Here is a 16,059-nt window from a genome sequence, read left to right as displayed (position 1 = left end):
GGTCTTTTAATGTGTTTAGCATATTATTTATACTGAGTTCACTTACATTTGGCATAATTATAGACTGTTCAGGGGTCATGTAATTAATCATAAACTTGATTAGCCTATTTGCCACTAAACAGTGGGAATAACATATTTATATTTTCAGATGTAGAAAGTTTCTTTAGACAAATTTAAATTAAATTTGCAATATATGTCATTTAATGGATGCTGAAACAGGACAAAACAAATATTAATACCGAATGCACTTAAATCCAGCATCCTGGATATGAGACAACATTATATTTCAATGTGGTCAGTCCTAAGAAGCCTGAAAGGACTGAAATGAAATAAAATGAAATTGAGTCCTTACCCTGATCAAAGTTCTATAATAAAGAATTATTCCTGCAGTTGTGATAGGCTGATAAGGACAGTGCCCTTAGTGACTGTTTTTGAAAGGTGTAAATTTCTGCCCCCCCCCCAAATCTGAAGATTTCTGATTACAAATCTAGACATGACTGAGTTGCTAAATTAATCCACTGGGCATTGTGTAAAAAATACGACTTGCCTGTGTCCGAAAAGTCTGGGAATATAGAGTGGAAAAAGTTGTTGAGAATGAGAGGGTGAAGATCTAGTGGGACTTTCGAATAAAGACAGATCGCCATTCGGAACACAATATGCCGGATATCACAGTTGTAGAGAACCAAAGTGTACAGCTGATTGATATCGCTATACCAGGAGATGCCAGAGTCGAAGAAAAAGAACTGAAAAAAATTACGAAATATTGCAACCTGGCCACCGAAACTGCGTGATTATGGATGAAACGTGTAACAGTGGTACCATTGTCATCGGGGCACTGAGAACTATGTCCCAAAACTTTGCAAAACACATCAAGAAACTGCAGCTTCCTGCAATAACTCCAGCAATGTTACAAAAAAACTGTGCTACTTGGAACATCTTATATTTTAAGGAGATATCTGGTTGACATCTAGGATGCTGGTAGCAACCCGTGTCAACCATCAGCACCAGCCAATTTGAATGTTCAGTTGATTGAGGTTCATGTTTAATGAATAAAAGATAATAATAATAATAATAATAATAATAATAATAATAATAATAATAATAATAATAATGACAAATTCGCTATTAGTCAATTGCAAAAGGCAGCCTTATTAGGAACTGCTTCCATCCTGCGACGATATCTGTAATACCATCAAACATCCACATCTGCCTATCCCAGGTCCTGGGTAAGGACTCGATAGGTAGACAAAATGCCAAATCCAGTCTGAACATCTGGCTGACTGTGCGATGATCGATAATAATAATAATACTCTGGGACTTCAGAATTCAAACAGACAAGCACTTGCAACATAACACCCCAGACTTAACAATTGTCGATAAGAAAGACAAAAAAGTCTGGATAGTGGACGTGGCAGTGCCTGGAGATAGCAGAATAGAAGAGAAAGAACTGGAGAAGATAACAAAATACAAAGACCTACAAATAGAAATAGAAAGACTGTGGCAAAAGCAAGCAAGGGTAGTACCAATAGTAATAGGCTCCTTGGGTGCAATCCCAAAACAACTGGAGCACCACTTGAACACCATTGGCATTGATAAATTCGCTATTAGTCAATTGCAAAAGGCGGCCTTACTAGGAACTGCTTCCATCCTGCGACGATATCTGTAATACCATCAAACATCCACATCTGCCTATCCCAGGTCCTGGGTAAGGACTCGATAGGTAGACAAAATGCCAAATCCAGTCTGAACATCTGGCTGACTGTGCGATGATCCATAATAATAAACATATAGAGAATATTTTTGATTAGAAAGTAAGATTTAAATTCAATTTATTTATTTCAAAGTAATTTTGTACTTAGCAATATTGTCCATGATCAAAGTCTTTTGTAATAACCAGGAACTTAAGTACTATTTAAGGTTAAAATGAGATGAAGACATTTGAATTATATTGATCTAATCTATTGTGAGATTTATCTATCTAGTCAAAACATTATATAGCTGCCCAAGATGCTTCAGTTTTAATACAAAGTAGTAGATAAATGTTTAAATGAAACAAATGATACTGAGCATGATCATAGGTTATTGTTCCAGTTATAACACTTATATATAATCCAAGTGAAATGAGATCAAGATGCTTCTTCAATAAGTTTTTGATTAAAGATATTTGGATTCAGTTCAACTTATCAAAACATGTGATAATGAAGTTCAAAATATTTATTTTAAGGAGGTAATTCAATCTAATCACAAAATTGAAGCTTTTTACAGCACCATAAAATATTATTCATTGGGTGTTTCTACATATTACCTTTAAAGAGTTTACTAAACAAGAAATAAATAAAATATTAAGCAAATCATATTTCAGTCAAATGAACAACTAATTTATGTAGTATTGAAGAAGTTAATACCTAAGTACAAAAGAATCAAAACAACTATTTTTACAATTGTTTTTACCTGAAACAGGCTAAAATGTCCTAAAATGCTTATTTTAGAAAAGAACAAACTGCAGAACTTCATTTTAAAACTCAGTTCTGAAAATGTTATCCCACATCAAATAGATGGAATACTGTGGATTTTAAAAAAATTTTTAATGGAAATATGAAGTATCACAATCTGTTGCTCAATTACATCTGTGCATCTATACACTAAAAATAATTGAAAAATGCTTAATATCTCTTCATCACATTTTTAAAAAAATGTAGTCAACTTTCACTGCGTTGTTTTTGTCTGGATTTCTTTAGTAAATTCAATATTTAAACATATTTACCAACTCTAAATACAGGTAACTAAGCCATAGGCATAAGTCATACCATTACTCTGTGAGCTCCACTGGCTGCCAGTGTGTGTCCAGATGCAATTTAAAATGCTAGTTGTCGGAATGAGACAACTCACCCCAGCCAATTTGCCATGGGATAATTCAATAATTCAATTTAATTACTTGAAATAATTAAAACATTGTTTTTAATTTTTTTGTCATTCACATTTCATTTTGTCCGTCCTTTGGCAGCCTTTCTTTAATGATTCTATTTCACTATTTTTTCAATATTAGTGTAACTTGTTCCACAGTGAGTTGTCCTGCTGCAAGTTGGCCATAACAAGTTCTCCCACAGTGAGTTGTCTGCGGTGAGTTGGCAGTATTGAGTTGGCTACTGCAAGTTGTCATAGACCCGCTAGTTGTCACCTTCAAAGCACTACATGATGTATGATCAAGTTAGCTGAGGAACTGTCTTTTTTCAAGTGTTTCTACCCATCAATCCTGTCCAACAGGCTGAGCATGCTGCAGATCCCATCAGACAGAGATTGTCAACTTACTGGAAGTAGGACATGGCTTTTACTGCTATAGCCCCTGCCTTATGGAATATTCTCCCCTCGAAGATCAGAATGGTCCCAACCATGGCTACGGCATCTAGGTCTTGGAATGTGTTAAGGAACATGTTACCTGGCTTTACTATTACCTGTTTAATCATCATGGCTGCTGCTGATATTTATTTTATGAATGTTGTTATTGTTTTAGTGTTTTTTTATATTGTTCTGTTTTATATTTTTAGAATTATAAACTTGCCAGAATCACTTGGTTGAGTTGGGAGGCTATGTAAAATGAACAAAGAAACAAATGAACTAACAAATGTTTTGCAAATATTTACTTTGCTGCTGTGATATTGATCTATTCTAAAAGATTTGGTCATATGTTTTTACAGATGCATTATTAAAATAAGAATTGGTTCTTTCCAAATCTGAGAAAAAAGGAATGCCACTTTCCCTTAAAAATTATTTGATGTGTGAAATAAATAACCATATAATATATATGTAAAAGAATCCAACATTTTTAGCATATCCTAGCTACAGAGATGATTGGCCTAAAATGGCAGTCCCCAGACTTAGCAAATCTAAGTAATCTTCTAAAAAAAGATTGCCACAATTGGGCTGGATCACTTAGATATCATTATATAATACTTGGCATTTTAATATTACCCACTTGCTTTTTTAAAAATTGCCTTTAGGATTAATGAGATTATTGAAAGGGTTGCGCTGAAAAGTTGAAAAAGTATGTCAAATGTACTGCATCACTCACACATACATGTTCATACATATAGACAAATTCCTGTAGTAGTGAGTTTTGTTCCCAAATGTATTAGCAAATTTCCAATACAAAGTATCTCAATCTTCATGAAATTATTTGCCAAAACATCTAGAACTATTTCTTTGATAGTCGCCACCAACCCAGATCCTGTGAATATAGAGTATATTAATTCAGATCAACACAATCGTATACTCTGAATTCATTTGTCATTCTATTGTCCATGTATCTAATTTGTAGAAAGATGAAATAAAGAAACTTTTGGTAAGTTCTGTTTAGACATTATGTTCATGTTTGGTACTAACAAGGGAAGAGTCAAAGTGAATTAATACAGCATGATGCTCCAATCTAGGAAGCAGTCAGGTCCATTGTACATGGGGAAATTATTCATGAATGAACAAGCATAAGCTTGTTGTTTCTGTGAAAGCTGGTCAAGGTTGAAATAACTTAAGTGGGCTTTAAAATGAGTATATATGTGTCACCTTTTTATTCATGATTAATTGGTAGTATTGCCCAAGAGAAACCCATTATAATTTCCCCTCCAGTAAAATAGGGGGAAAATAGACCAAAACAAAACAAAAAACCCCAGAGCTTCTTAACATGCTTGTTTTTAATTAAAACATATTTCAATTAAAACAGGAAAACTCTTTCTGCCAGATGGTAATTCTAATTTATTCCAGTGTGATAGATGCAACATGATTCTTTTCTGATTATATTAGGTTTATTAGAAATACATTGTTTTACATTTGTTACAGAAAATGATTTGACAAATTATTCCTTTTAAATGAAAGAAGTATCTGGGTAGCAAGGAAAGAAGAAGGGGTTCTCTATAGTGACCCCCATATCACGTGTATCAGGCATGCATCATCTTCCCACAGCAGATATCAGAAATCTGAGAACTTGGGGTGGAAACTTCTTTGCACTGCAATTATGTACAACTGTTCCCACTCTTTCCTCTTAATGGTGAGTACTGTATTACATTAGCAGCAGCATTAGGAACAGGCTTAATCTTTGCTAAGACAAATTTTTTTCTTTGGATTCTTCTCTTGACTGATTCAATTAATTTAGCTTCTTTAAAGCATCTAGTAACTTCCAGCAATGCAAGCAAATGGTGCTGGTCATCCTTCTAAGTCTTGATCCTTAAACCCAGAGGTGCAGTGGATCAGTAGCTTAATGATGCTGGAGATGGTCTTTGCTCCAGCGGTTTGAGTCCTAGCACTACATGTTGGGGTGAGCTCCTATCACTCACCTCAACTTCTGTTCACCTAACAGTTTGAAAGCATGTTCTATGTGGATAGATAAATAGGTGCCACTTCAGTGGGGAAACACATTGGTGCTCCATTCAGGCAGTTAGATTCCTACTGGCTCTGAACCTTCCTGGCTATGGTGCTCATTTGCAAGATGGCTCCAGGAAGGAAGAGGCCTTGATGCCTTGAAGGAATTTCGTCTGAATCTTCTATTCCATTTAGTCCCCTATATTGGAGGTCCCAAATATCCAGTCTGTGGCCCACTTGGGAACTGAGCTGCAGCCCATTGGGAACCAAACCAGGCAAGTGGCAGAAACCATCCCCACCCACCATGGGTCTGTGGAACTGGAAAGGTTGGGGACTGCTGCTCTATATTATTCATGTGATAGTGGGGTAAGTTGGAGGGTGGGGTGGGGGTATAGATGTAAACTTGTGTATCATCTGCAGATTGATATACTTAGTCCCCAAACACTGCATAACCTCATTTAGTAGTTTCATAAATTAAAAAGAATGAAGGAATAGGCAATAAATTGCTATCTATGATGGATACTCCGTCCATGTGATATATCTATTGAGCCATGGTGGCCCAGTGGTTAGAAACTACTGACTCTTCACTGTCAGTAGTTTGAATTTGATTCTGATCAGCTCAAGATTGACTCAGCCTTCCATCCTTCCAAGGTTGGTAAAATGAAAACCAAGATTGTTGGGGGCAATATGATGACCCTTGTAATGCTATCTAAAAGCATTTTCGGGGCTCTTCCCCACATTTCCAGAGATTTAGAAAGGCTTTTGCCAGTTGTTCCTTAGTCTATAACTTGGAATGTCTTAATTATTATGCTATCAGCTGAGTCAGATCCAACTCAAGTAAAACACTGCCTCAAAGAAGAGAAACTTTTCCACTGAAGAAGCATGGCCAAGGATCCTACATTTGTATAGAATTATTATACTGGTAAAAGAAATTGTAAGATTCTCCTGTTACATAGGAATATTCAAACTTGTTGGCTACAATTTTGCCAATAATTTTATACAGGAACAATTGAACTCTAGCACAGTTTGCAATGCTAGGCTAATCTCTGCATTCAGGTAGCATTTGAAGACATGAGATATAATAGACTTAATTACCCTAAACTGCCAACAATTTTGTAAGTAAGATTGTTAACTACCCCTTTACATACTAGTTTATTTCCTAGTAATAAAGTTTTCTGACTATCACAATTTACATTTCAAAGTAGCAATAAACTATGAATTCTAGTGCAAAACATTAGCATAAAACTATTCAGCATTGTACATTCCATTAAAAGTGCCAGGAAGAAATCCACGACTCTTGCTTTTACCATCTGGCAGCCTCTTCCAAGCCTAAAAATTTGCATAAGTATGTTGTGTTTATGAAATATAAACCCTTTACATTGTATTCCAAATTGATTAGTTATTCAAAATTTAATAAGCCAAGGAACTGTGAAATTGAAAAACTGACTGCTTCTGTGCTTTCCAACCATCTTGGGAAATATTTGCCAAACTATCATTCATGTTAATGTTTGATTTTTGAAAAACACCAAATAAAAGCCATAAATTAAAAACATTGTATAAATGGCTAGATAGACAGACCTTGCTGCTGCTTATGGCGAATTTGACATTTAACCAGACTTTACCAGACTTCTGACTAAGCAGATTACAGAATGGAGATGAAAAAGCTATGAAAATCACAACATAGGCCACTGAGCAGATCTGGCCTCCATCCAGCAGACCATTCACTAATTTGGCATTTTCTAGGCGGACTTGTTGCTGGTCAGCTTTCATAGAGACATTCCAATCAAAAGGACATAAAAGCCCAATGTGTTTTGCTTCTTTAAATTTCCTAACATCTGCACACTGGCACAATTCTGTTGTTCTAATTATTAACATACAGTTACTTAAGTTCATTTTTGAATTATGAGCAGTGAATAAAATCTTGATCCACCCAGTTTTAATCAACTATAGGTAATCCTCAATTTATGATCATAACTGGTACCAGAATTTCCATTGCTAGGCAAAACAATTATTAAGTAGTCATTCCTGTTTTTTTTGTCACGGCTATTAAGCAAATCACTGTAGTTATTAAGTGAATCACATGGTTGTTAAATGAATTCCACTTCTCCTATGGACTTTGCTTGTCAGAAACTGGCTGGAAAGGTCATAAATGGTAATCACATGACTGTGGGAGGTTGCAACAGTCATAAATGCATGCCAGTTGCTAAGCATCCAAATTCTGATTACATCATCAGGATGATGCTATGATGATCATAAGAGTGAAGACTGGTCATAAGTCATTTTTTTCAGTGCCATAACTTCAAACAGTTGCTAAATGAATAATTGTAAGTCAAGGACTACTTTATTGTTGGCATTACTGCATTGGACTGTATGATTTACTTTAGAGATTATCTACAGAATCTGTTATTAGAAATCCAGATTTTTGGTTAGAATACCTTATTTTATAGATCTCCAGATATTACAGTTCCAACATGTTTTTAATCACTTAATAGTGATGAAATCAGAGGTTTCTTTAGTATGAATTATTTAAAGTTCATGTATGCAATAAGGAAGGCAGTCAGTGGCAATGTTATAAACAACCAGAAAAAATACCTTGCAGACCTGAACATAAATAGGTTTAACCCAAGTTACACAAAGCTGTTATGAATTGAGGATAGTGATAGTATTCTTTTTAATTTGTAAATACTGGCCCAAGGAGTAAATTATGAGATACAAGATAAAAATTGAGACAGAATTAATTTGATAATTCCAGGTTTCTCCACAGGTGAATTTGTGGAGAAAAATTCATTTTTTAATTTAATGCTAAGGTTTTATAAACATTGTGGAATATAGTAATATCAAAAAAGTTCCAGGAACAGATTTTCTTGGTTTTATTTGGCCTGACTTTAGACGCTATTAGTAAATGGCCTTTCTCTGTTCAAATTCTTCTCTATTCTCAGCCTGAATAGATATAGAGAAAATAACCATTCTGGGTTCTGAAATATTGTTTTTATACTTAATATGTGTTTGCTGTTTGATCAAAATCCCATCAAACCTGCAGCAGACTAAACATTGAAACAGGGGCCAATATACTGCTGAGAAAATAATAAAAGATAACAGAGAGAGAGATACACACACACACCACACACGACACATAGACAAACAGACACACACAGATATATATATATATGGAGGATTAACAGTGTTTCTTATTTCCATAATGTGAATATAATGTTTTTAATGCATTTAAAAAGAAAAGCATTTTATTTATAAAAGTTTAAGTTATAGAGTAGACATATAATACAAATGGACCATGTCTGAAAGTAACACTATATAGTATATATGCTGACTAGCCTTGACTTATTATTCTGATGTTGAAAACTCTGGGAATTGGCTGATTGAAATGGTTGGCCCAACTCTCAATGTCCTGTCATTTCAGGTAGACAAGGTATATTTTTACAAGTTATATGTTTGCATGAACACTGTTATTCTCTCAAAAAACTGGAACTCGGTTTTACAGACATTGACTAGGGAATTTTCATGAATTTTTGGACATGAGTACATAATGGCATCTAATCAACATTCAAGATAGAATTTATTTGTAACAACTGTTGCACTTCTGCAATCTTTCACTAGCATAATATATTAAACGTAAATCAGTGCCTATTTGTTTTATATTAACATTTGTCATTGTTTTCTAACCATCATCATTATTTATATTTATTTAATACAATTTTGAGGCCACAGAAATCCAGATGATTCTAGGCAGCTTGCATTTTACAAAAAAAAATAAGTATAATTTTAAAAGGAAACGGATAATAAGCATCCAGAAGTCAAATACTGTATAAGAATAAAATAACTTATGGGGGCTCAATGGCCACTTCGCCCTGAAGCCTAGGAAAACAGCCAAATTTTCAAAGCCTTTTTGATCATCCTTATGGTGGGAGCACAATGGATCTGGGAGGGGGGCTGTTCCAGAAGGTAGCCACCCTAGCAGAAAAAGTCCTGATACATTCATTACATTCTTTTATAGAAGAGACTTGGATGCTCCCATTCTGCATCATCTCTGGATGGACAGAAACAGTCAGAGATAGGTGGCTCTTTAAATAGCCAGAACTTATACACAATTGTAACTGAAGTCAGTGGACTTTAGGACAGTGGTGGCGAATCTATGGCATGCGTGCCAGAGCCCTCTCTCTGGGCACTTCTCTGAACTGCTGGTGGTGGGCTGCGGAGCCCCAGAGTGCGCCGGTCGAGGGGCCGGCAGGCTGTGTCTGCTGAAGGACACTATCGGCCCCAGGCGCTCGCTGGCCTCTGTGTGCGGGGGCCGATGGTATCAGGCAGCAGTTGCCTCAGTCCCTGCCTTGCCTTGCCCTGAGATAATGGCACTCCCACCCTACCTCACCTCACCTCGCAGTACAAGTCTCCTACCCACCACCCTACCTGCCAGAGACCCCCTGGATCTCACCAAACTCTGCCCCACAGGCATCCCTCCCCATGAGCAACATGCCTGAGGTGAACACACCCACCTTGGCCACACCCACCCAGTCTGCCATGACTACCACAGTCACGCCACCCAGTGGGCCATGCCCACTCAGTGGGCCACACCCACCTGGCACCTGGCAATAAATAAGTGGGTTTTGGGTTGCAGTTTGGCCACTCGGTGTCTAAAAGGTTCGCCATCACTGCTTTAGGAGATGGATAACAGATGAATTTCCCCATTGTTTTGTTCTACTCCCCACCCTACCAAAAAGCCAAAAGCATCCCTAGCCTCTCAAAAGTTGTTTATACCTGTTTTAGAGGTTAAAATATGTTTTTTAATATGTGTGTGTGGAAGGGAGAGGGTGAGGTGGAGAAAAAAAAATCAAAACTAAAGTTCTTATTTATTTGTTACATTCATATAGGCACTCATTTCCAGTACATGACTCTGGGCAGCTAGCAATTAAATATAGAATAAAAACTATAAACAAAATTATAAGTAATATAAATAGCATCTGAGCAACCAACTTGCAACACTAACACTCATCCCAGTTTACACAACCAAGAAACATTCTAACCCACACCATCAGGGCCCAATCTCAGCAATAAAACCAAACCTTTAAGGCCTCGTAAAAAGCCATCTCACAATAGTCACTGCATTCTGAACTTTTCCTTACATTTAAGGATTTCAAACACAATCCAGGGTTATGTTTTGTAAGGTAGACAGCTATATAAATATTTTAAATATATAATCTGAAATAGTGGCCTATTGGAGGATTTATTCTAAATCAAATGAACCAGGATAGCTCTGAACTAAAAAGGATTGCTTGCAGCCACAGTTTGAATCAAGTTGACCCAAAAGTTGTTTTAGACCAGGAGTGTCCAACCTTGGCGACTTTAAGACTTGTGGACTTCAACTCTCTTCAACTATGACTGGCTGGGGAATTCTGAGAATTGAAGTCTACATGTCTTAAAGTTGCCAAGGTTAGACACCCCTGCTTTAGACAAACATGAAAACAATGTTTTTAGTCTGAAATCAGAGTTTGCTTTAAAAAATCTATATATTTGGCCTGTCTCTGTAGAAAGATACAGAATTAAAAGAATAAGTATTTTCTTGCAACTTAAATCCAAGGAAAGGTCTGATGAGCAATAAATCATAGAGATAATATAGATTCTCCTGTGAAGTCTGAAGAACTGTACTTGTAGTTCCCCATAATTAAAATGAGCAATTAAAGCAATTACATTCATCTTCCTTTATAATACACCCAATCTGACTATGAAAGAATATAGAACGTGTTCAAAATTATAAAACTTACATATAGAAATAAAAATTTAAATACAATTCTATTGTGTTTCTTATATATATATATATATATATATATATATATATATATATATATATATATCAGCTATGCAAAGTTCTACCGTCTTGGTCCGAAGCCAAGGGAATGTCCATTTGGTTGTGTTGTGTGTGGGGGGATGTCCTATTCTTCTCCCACACATGTTCCGGCACCATACTCGCAGATCTGGTCACATATGGCCGAAAGTGGCCACAACTTTGATTTTGACCACACACAAATCTTGGCCTGTGATGCCACAAAGGGGGGCCGCCTATTAAAGGAGGCCTGGTTTTCGGGGGAAAATTCCATTAATCGCCATATAGACATGTGCCCGGCACAACGGACCTTACAAACATGGCACATGAACTGTCGCTTGAACTGCTGGAGAAGACCTAGGCATCGACCACATGTGTGGGAGAAGAATAGGACATCCCCCCACACACAACACAACCAAATGGACATTCCCTTGGCTTCAGACCAAGACGGTAGAACTTTGAAAAATCCCCCACAAATGACAAACCTGACTGTCAATTATGGAACAACTTCCCGATGAACGGAGCGAGTGGAGGTGCTTTGACAACTGAATTGCAGCAGGAAAGAGAGAGCGAGGCCCTCTCAATCAGTCCAATAGGAGAAATACGAACGGAGATAACAACTGTGGGGGGAGGAATAGGAAATACAGCATACGATAGAGCGCTCGGACTACAGTCACACGTGCCAGGGGGAATGATTTACCCCCCGGGGAGTGAAACAGACACCCTCGTTATGCTAGCTGGGCTGGTTTGTGAGAGGGAGAGGAATAGCTCTGTGGTGATTGATCCCTTGGGAGGACAGAAGACTACGAACGGAGCATGCCTGGGAGATTCTCCGATGAGGGATGAGGACAGAAGCCCCAAATGGAGTGAGCAATGGATTGACCGGTTACGAACTAGGCAATACCTTACTGACAGGCACACACTCCAGAACGACTCCTCCCAAGAATATAGGGAGGAGAGTGATGATAGATCTAAGGGAGTGATGGAAAGGAATAGGAGGGAGAGCGGTGCAGGACGGGATGGCACATGGGGGCTACGATCTGAGAGAAAAGGAGGATTGGATCTTGGCTCGGAGGGGATGGTTGGAGGAACTAGAAGGAAGCAGAAAACAGCAACTACTGCCCGTGACAGACAGAATCACAAACGGGAAACTAGTGAAACATGCACTAACTGCAAGGAAAGGGGAAACACCCCAGCTAATTTTAGAACTAGCGAGAAAGACACACATAACAGCACACGTAGAAAGGGTGAGAAACAACTACACCTTAATGCAGGACACACACTTGGATTACAACGCACACAGCTGGGACCTATGACACGATCCAAGAGCCGAGTGCAAATGATTGGAGGCTGCATATAAGTTCCTCCCAACGACTGCCGTTTACACCCTGATGATGTCAAGAGCTCTTGACGAAAGCTAGGTTTAGTAAATAAAAGTTTTAACATTTTTAACTTTTGTATAATTTTATTCTCTTGGTGTTCAACTATTTATTGATTTTAATATATATATATATTTGGTTGTTGGTTGTTCGGGTTTTCTCCCGCGTAAAATTGGAAGTGTCTTGGCGACGTTTCGACGAAGTCCCATTCGTCATCTTCAGGCTGGTGTTTTCAGCTTTGTGCTTTGAGCAGCAATGTGTGGTCTTAGCTGTTTCTTCCTTTTAACTGCCAGTGGGGGTATGAACTGATTGGGTGGGAGCTTGGCTGTGTTCTGATTGGGTGGAGGTGTGTTCTGAATGGTTAGGGGCTTGGCTGTGCTCTGATTGGCTGGGGGAGTGTTCTGTTTGGTTGTGCTCAGGTTAGTCTGAGTTGCAGAGGGGTTTGAGATTTTGGGCTGCCTTGCTATTTTTTGGCTTCGCATTCGTGGTCGTGCTTCCTCTTCATGGAGGGTGTCAGTTTGCTTCATGTATGGATTGGAGGGGTTTAAAGTGGCTAATGATGCAGCTGTGGTCTGGCTTCTGGTTTGTGGTCGTGCCTCGTCATCGGTGTGGCTTTGGGTTTGTTTTTTGCGTGGATGTGTGGTGGTGACATCCTGTGTGGTTTTTGTGAGTGTGGGTCTGGTATCATTTTTTGTGTTAGGGAGTCGTTTGTCAATAAGGGCGGGTTTCCAAATGGCTGGTAGGCGGGAGGTATCATCTCGCTTGTTCATGCTGTGTGGGCGTTTTTCTATCTCGATGGCTTCTCTGATTATTCTGTTATTAAAATGTTCACTTTTGGCAATGGTTCTGGTATTTTTAAAGTCAATTTCATGTCCTGTGGCTTTAAGGTGTTGGACCAGGGAAGATGTTGGTTCCTCTTTTTTGACTGAGTTCTTATGTTCTTCAATGCGTGCACTTATTCTTCTGTTGGTTTGTCCGATGTATGTGGTGGGACAAGTGGTGCATGGGATTTCGTATACTCCTTGATTTTCTAATTCAATTTTATCTTTGGGGTTTCTAAGGATGGTGGATATTTTTCTGTTTGTGCAGAATGCTGTTTTGATGTTGTGTTTATGGAGGATCTTACTGATTCTGTCTGTGGTGCCTTTTATGTATGGGAGGAGGGCTTTGCCGTTTTCTTGTTCTTTGTCTTGGATTTTAGTGGGGGTTTCTTTTTGGATTAGGTTTGTAATCTTATTTCTATGGAATCCATTGGATGTTAGTACATTGGTGAGAGTGTGTAGTTCTGGTTTTAGGTGTTGTTCGTCAGCTAAGCGTTTTGTTCTGGAGATGAGTGTCTTGGCTACAGAGTTGATCTGTGCTGGGTGGTGGTGTGAGAGAGCGTGCAGATAGCGGTTTGTGTGTGTTTTCTTCTGGTAGATGGTGTGTCCTAGGGAGCCATTGGATTTCTTGTAGACTAAGACATCCAGGAAGGGAAGTTGGTTGTTAGCTTCTGTTTCCATGGTGAACTGTATTTTGGGGTGTAGGCTGTTGAGGTGTGTGAGGAAGTTGTCCAGTTTTTCTTTCCCATGTGGCCAGATTATGAAGGTGTCGTCTACGTATCTGAGCCAGAGTTTGGGTTTGTGATCCGATTTTTCTAGAGCTTGGGTTTCAAAGTGTTCCATGTAGAGGTTGGCAATGACAGGTGAGAGGGCTGATCCCATGGGTGCTCCTTCTGTTTGTTTGTATTTTTGTCCATTATAGATGAAGTATGTGTTGGATAGGCAGTGGTTGGTCATATATATATATATATATATATATATATATATATATATATATATATATATATGTCTTTGGTTGTTCGGGTTTTCTCCCGCGTAAAATTGGAAGTGTCTTGGCGACGTTTCGACGAAGTCACATTCGTCATCTTCAGGCTGGTGTTTTCAGCTTCTTGCTTTGAGCAGCAATGTGTGGTCTTAGCTGTTTCTTCCTTTTAACTGCCAGTGGGGGTATGAACTGATTGGGTGGGAGCTTGGCTGTGTTCTGATTGGGTGGAGGTGTGTTCTGAATGGTTAGGGGCTTGGCTGTGCTCTGATTGGCTGGGGGAGTGTTCTGTTTGGTTGTGCTCAGGTTAGTCTGAGTTGCAGAGGGGTTTAAGATTTTGGGGTTAGGGAGTCGTTTGTCAATAAGGGCAGGTTTCCAAATGGCTGGTAGGCGGGAGGTATCATCTCGCTTGTTCATGCTGTGTGGGCGTTTTTCTATCTCGATGGCTTCTCTGATTATTCTGTTATTAAAATGTTCACTTTTGGCAATGGTTCTGGTATTTACCTAGCCAAATTTCTCGCCAAACAACTAAAGCCCTATGCAGAATCCATCACCTCACACGTAAAAAACTCATTCCAGTTTATAGAGATCATAAAGAAACAAAACTTACAGCCCAGCGACCTACTAGTGAGCTTCGATGTCATATCCCTCTTCACCCAAGTGCCTATCAAAGAAGCCTTGACAGCTATTCAAAACAAATATAACCCCCCCAAACACATCTTAGATCTGACCAACCACTGCTGAACGGGGTGGTCGAGTTGTTACAGGCAGTGGGGCTGGAGAAGCTGCCCTTTCTCTTCCCAAATACGGCAGGCAATTCAATGCCCCCGCCAAGGTAATTTAAATATGGATCTCTTATCAGGCGGCGCTCTCCCCTCTGGATATCCCTGGGTGTGTGTACAAGCCCCTAGTCCACACGTTTGTGGTCCTGCATCTCTCGACCCTCCTTTAGATGCTCGGAGATGTCTGACCGTTCTGGGGGGGGAGGTCTCAATTGTTGTTTGTGTTCCGTCTGAGTACTCCCGGGCTGTGGATGGTGAGAGGGGGAAGTCTTCTCTACAATCCTCTCCATTGATATATTCGGTGTTTCCTTAAGCTGTCTCCAGTGGGGTGGGGGATTGCCCATGCTCCAAGCTCTCAACGTTAAGTGGGCTGGGCAAAGATCGATGTGCCGATTAATTGAGTCCTTATTGGATAGCCATGCCTCTTTAAGCAAGCGGCCCCCTTTCGTATTGTCACTGGCCAAGACACGTACGTTTTCAAAGTCAAATCGGTGGCCTGATTCAGTCATATGTGCCGCAATCTGAGAGTATTGTTCGCCTTTCTTTACCGCTAATTTATGTTCATGGACCCTGGTTCTTACTCTCTTGGCGGTCTCCCCAACATAGTTCCTGGGGCAGTCCTCACAGTCAATTCTGTAGACGACTGCTGACTTATCCATGGTGGGGAGTGGGTTCTTGGGGCGCATGATTGCGGCACGTAGCGTCTGATTGGGTCTATGGGCTACCTTAACATTGTATGGTGCTAGTAATCTAGCAGTTGCCTCAGAGACGTTGCAGATATAGGGGAGGGTAACCAACATCGTCTGTGGTGTAGGTTCATTTGTACATGGATCCCTTCGAGGTTCAGGTGGCACACTATAGTGCCTAATGAACTTTGTTGTGGACCTGCGCCCAGCATATCAGACCATGAAGG

The 16,059-nt window shown here is 39.1% G+C and overlaps 1 protein-coding gene across 1 annotated transcript in view; it reads left to right on the top strand.

The window, feature by feature from the left end:
• Nucleotides 1-3,849, top strand: part of IQCJ (IQ motif containing J) — a 35,225-nt gene extending 31,376 nt beyond the window's left edge. Inside the window, exon 5 of the mRNA XM_039358705.1 lies at nucleotides 3,265-3,849. Within this exon, the coding sequence (XP_039214639.1) occupies nucleotides 3,265-3,318 (54 nt within the window). The 3' untranslated portion in view covers nucleotides 3,319-3,849. The remainder of the gene's footprint in view (nucleotides 1-3,264) is intronic.
• Nucleotides 3,850-16,059: the final 12,210 nt, after the last annotated feature.

The sequence above is a fragment of the Crotalus tigris genome, unplaced genomic scaffold (assembly GCF_016545835.1).
Source record: "Crotalus tigris isolate CLP2741 ecotype Arizona unplaced genomic scaffold, ASM1654583v1 scf7180000019064.365789, whole genome shotgun sequence".
In the NCBI taxonomy this organism is placed as follows: domain Eukaryota; kingdom Metazoa; phylum Chordata; class Lepidosauria; order Squamata; family Viperidae; genus Crotalus; species Crotalus tigris.
The sequence above is the reverse complement of the archived record's forward strand: the minus strand, read 5'-3'. Positions and strand labels throughout refer to the sequence as shown.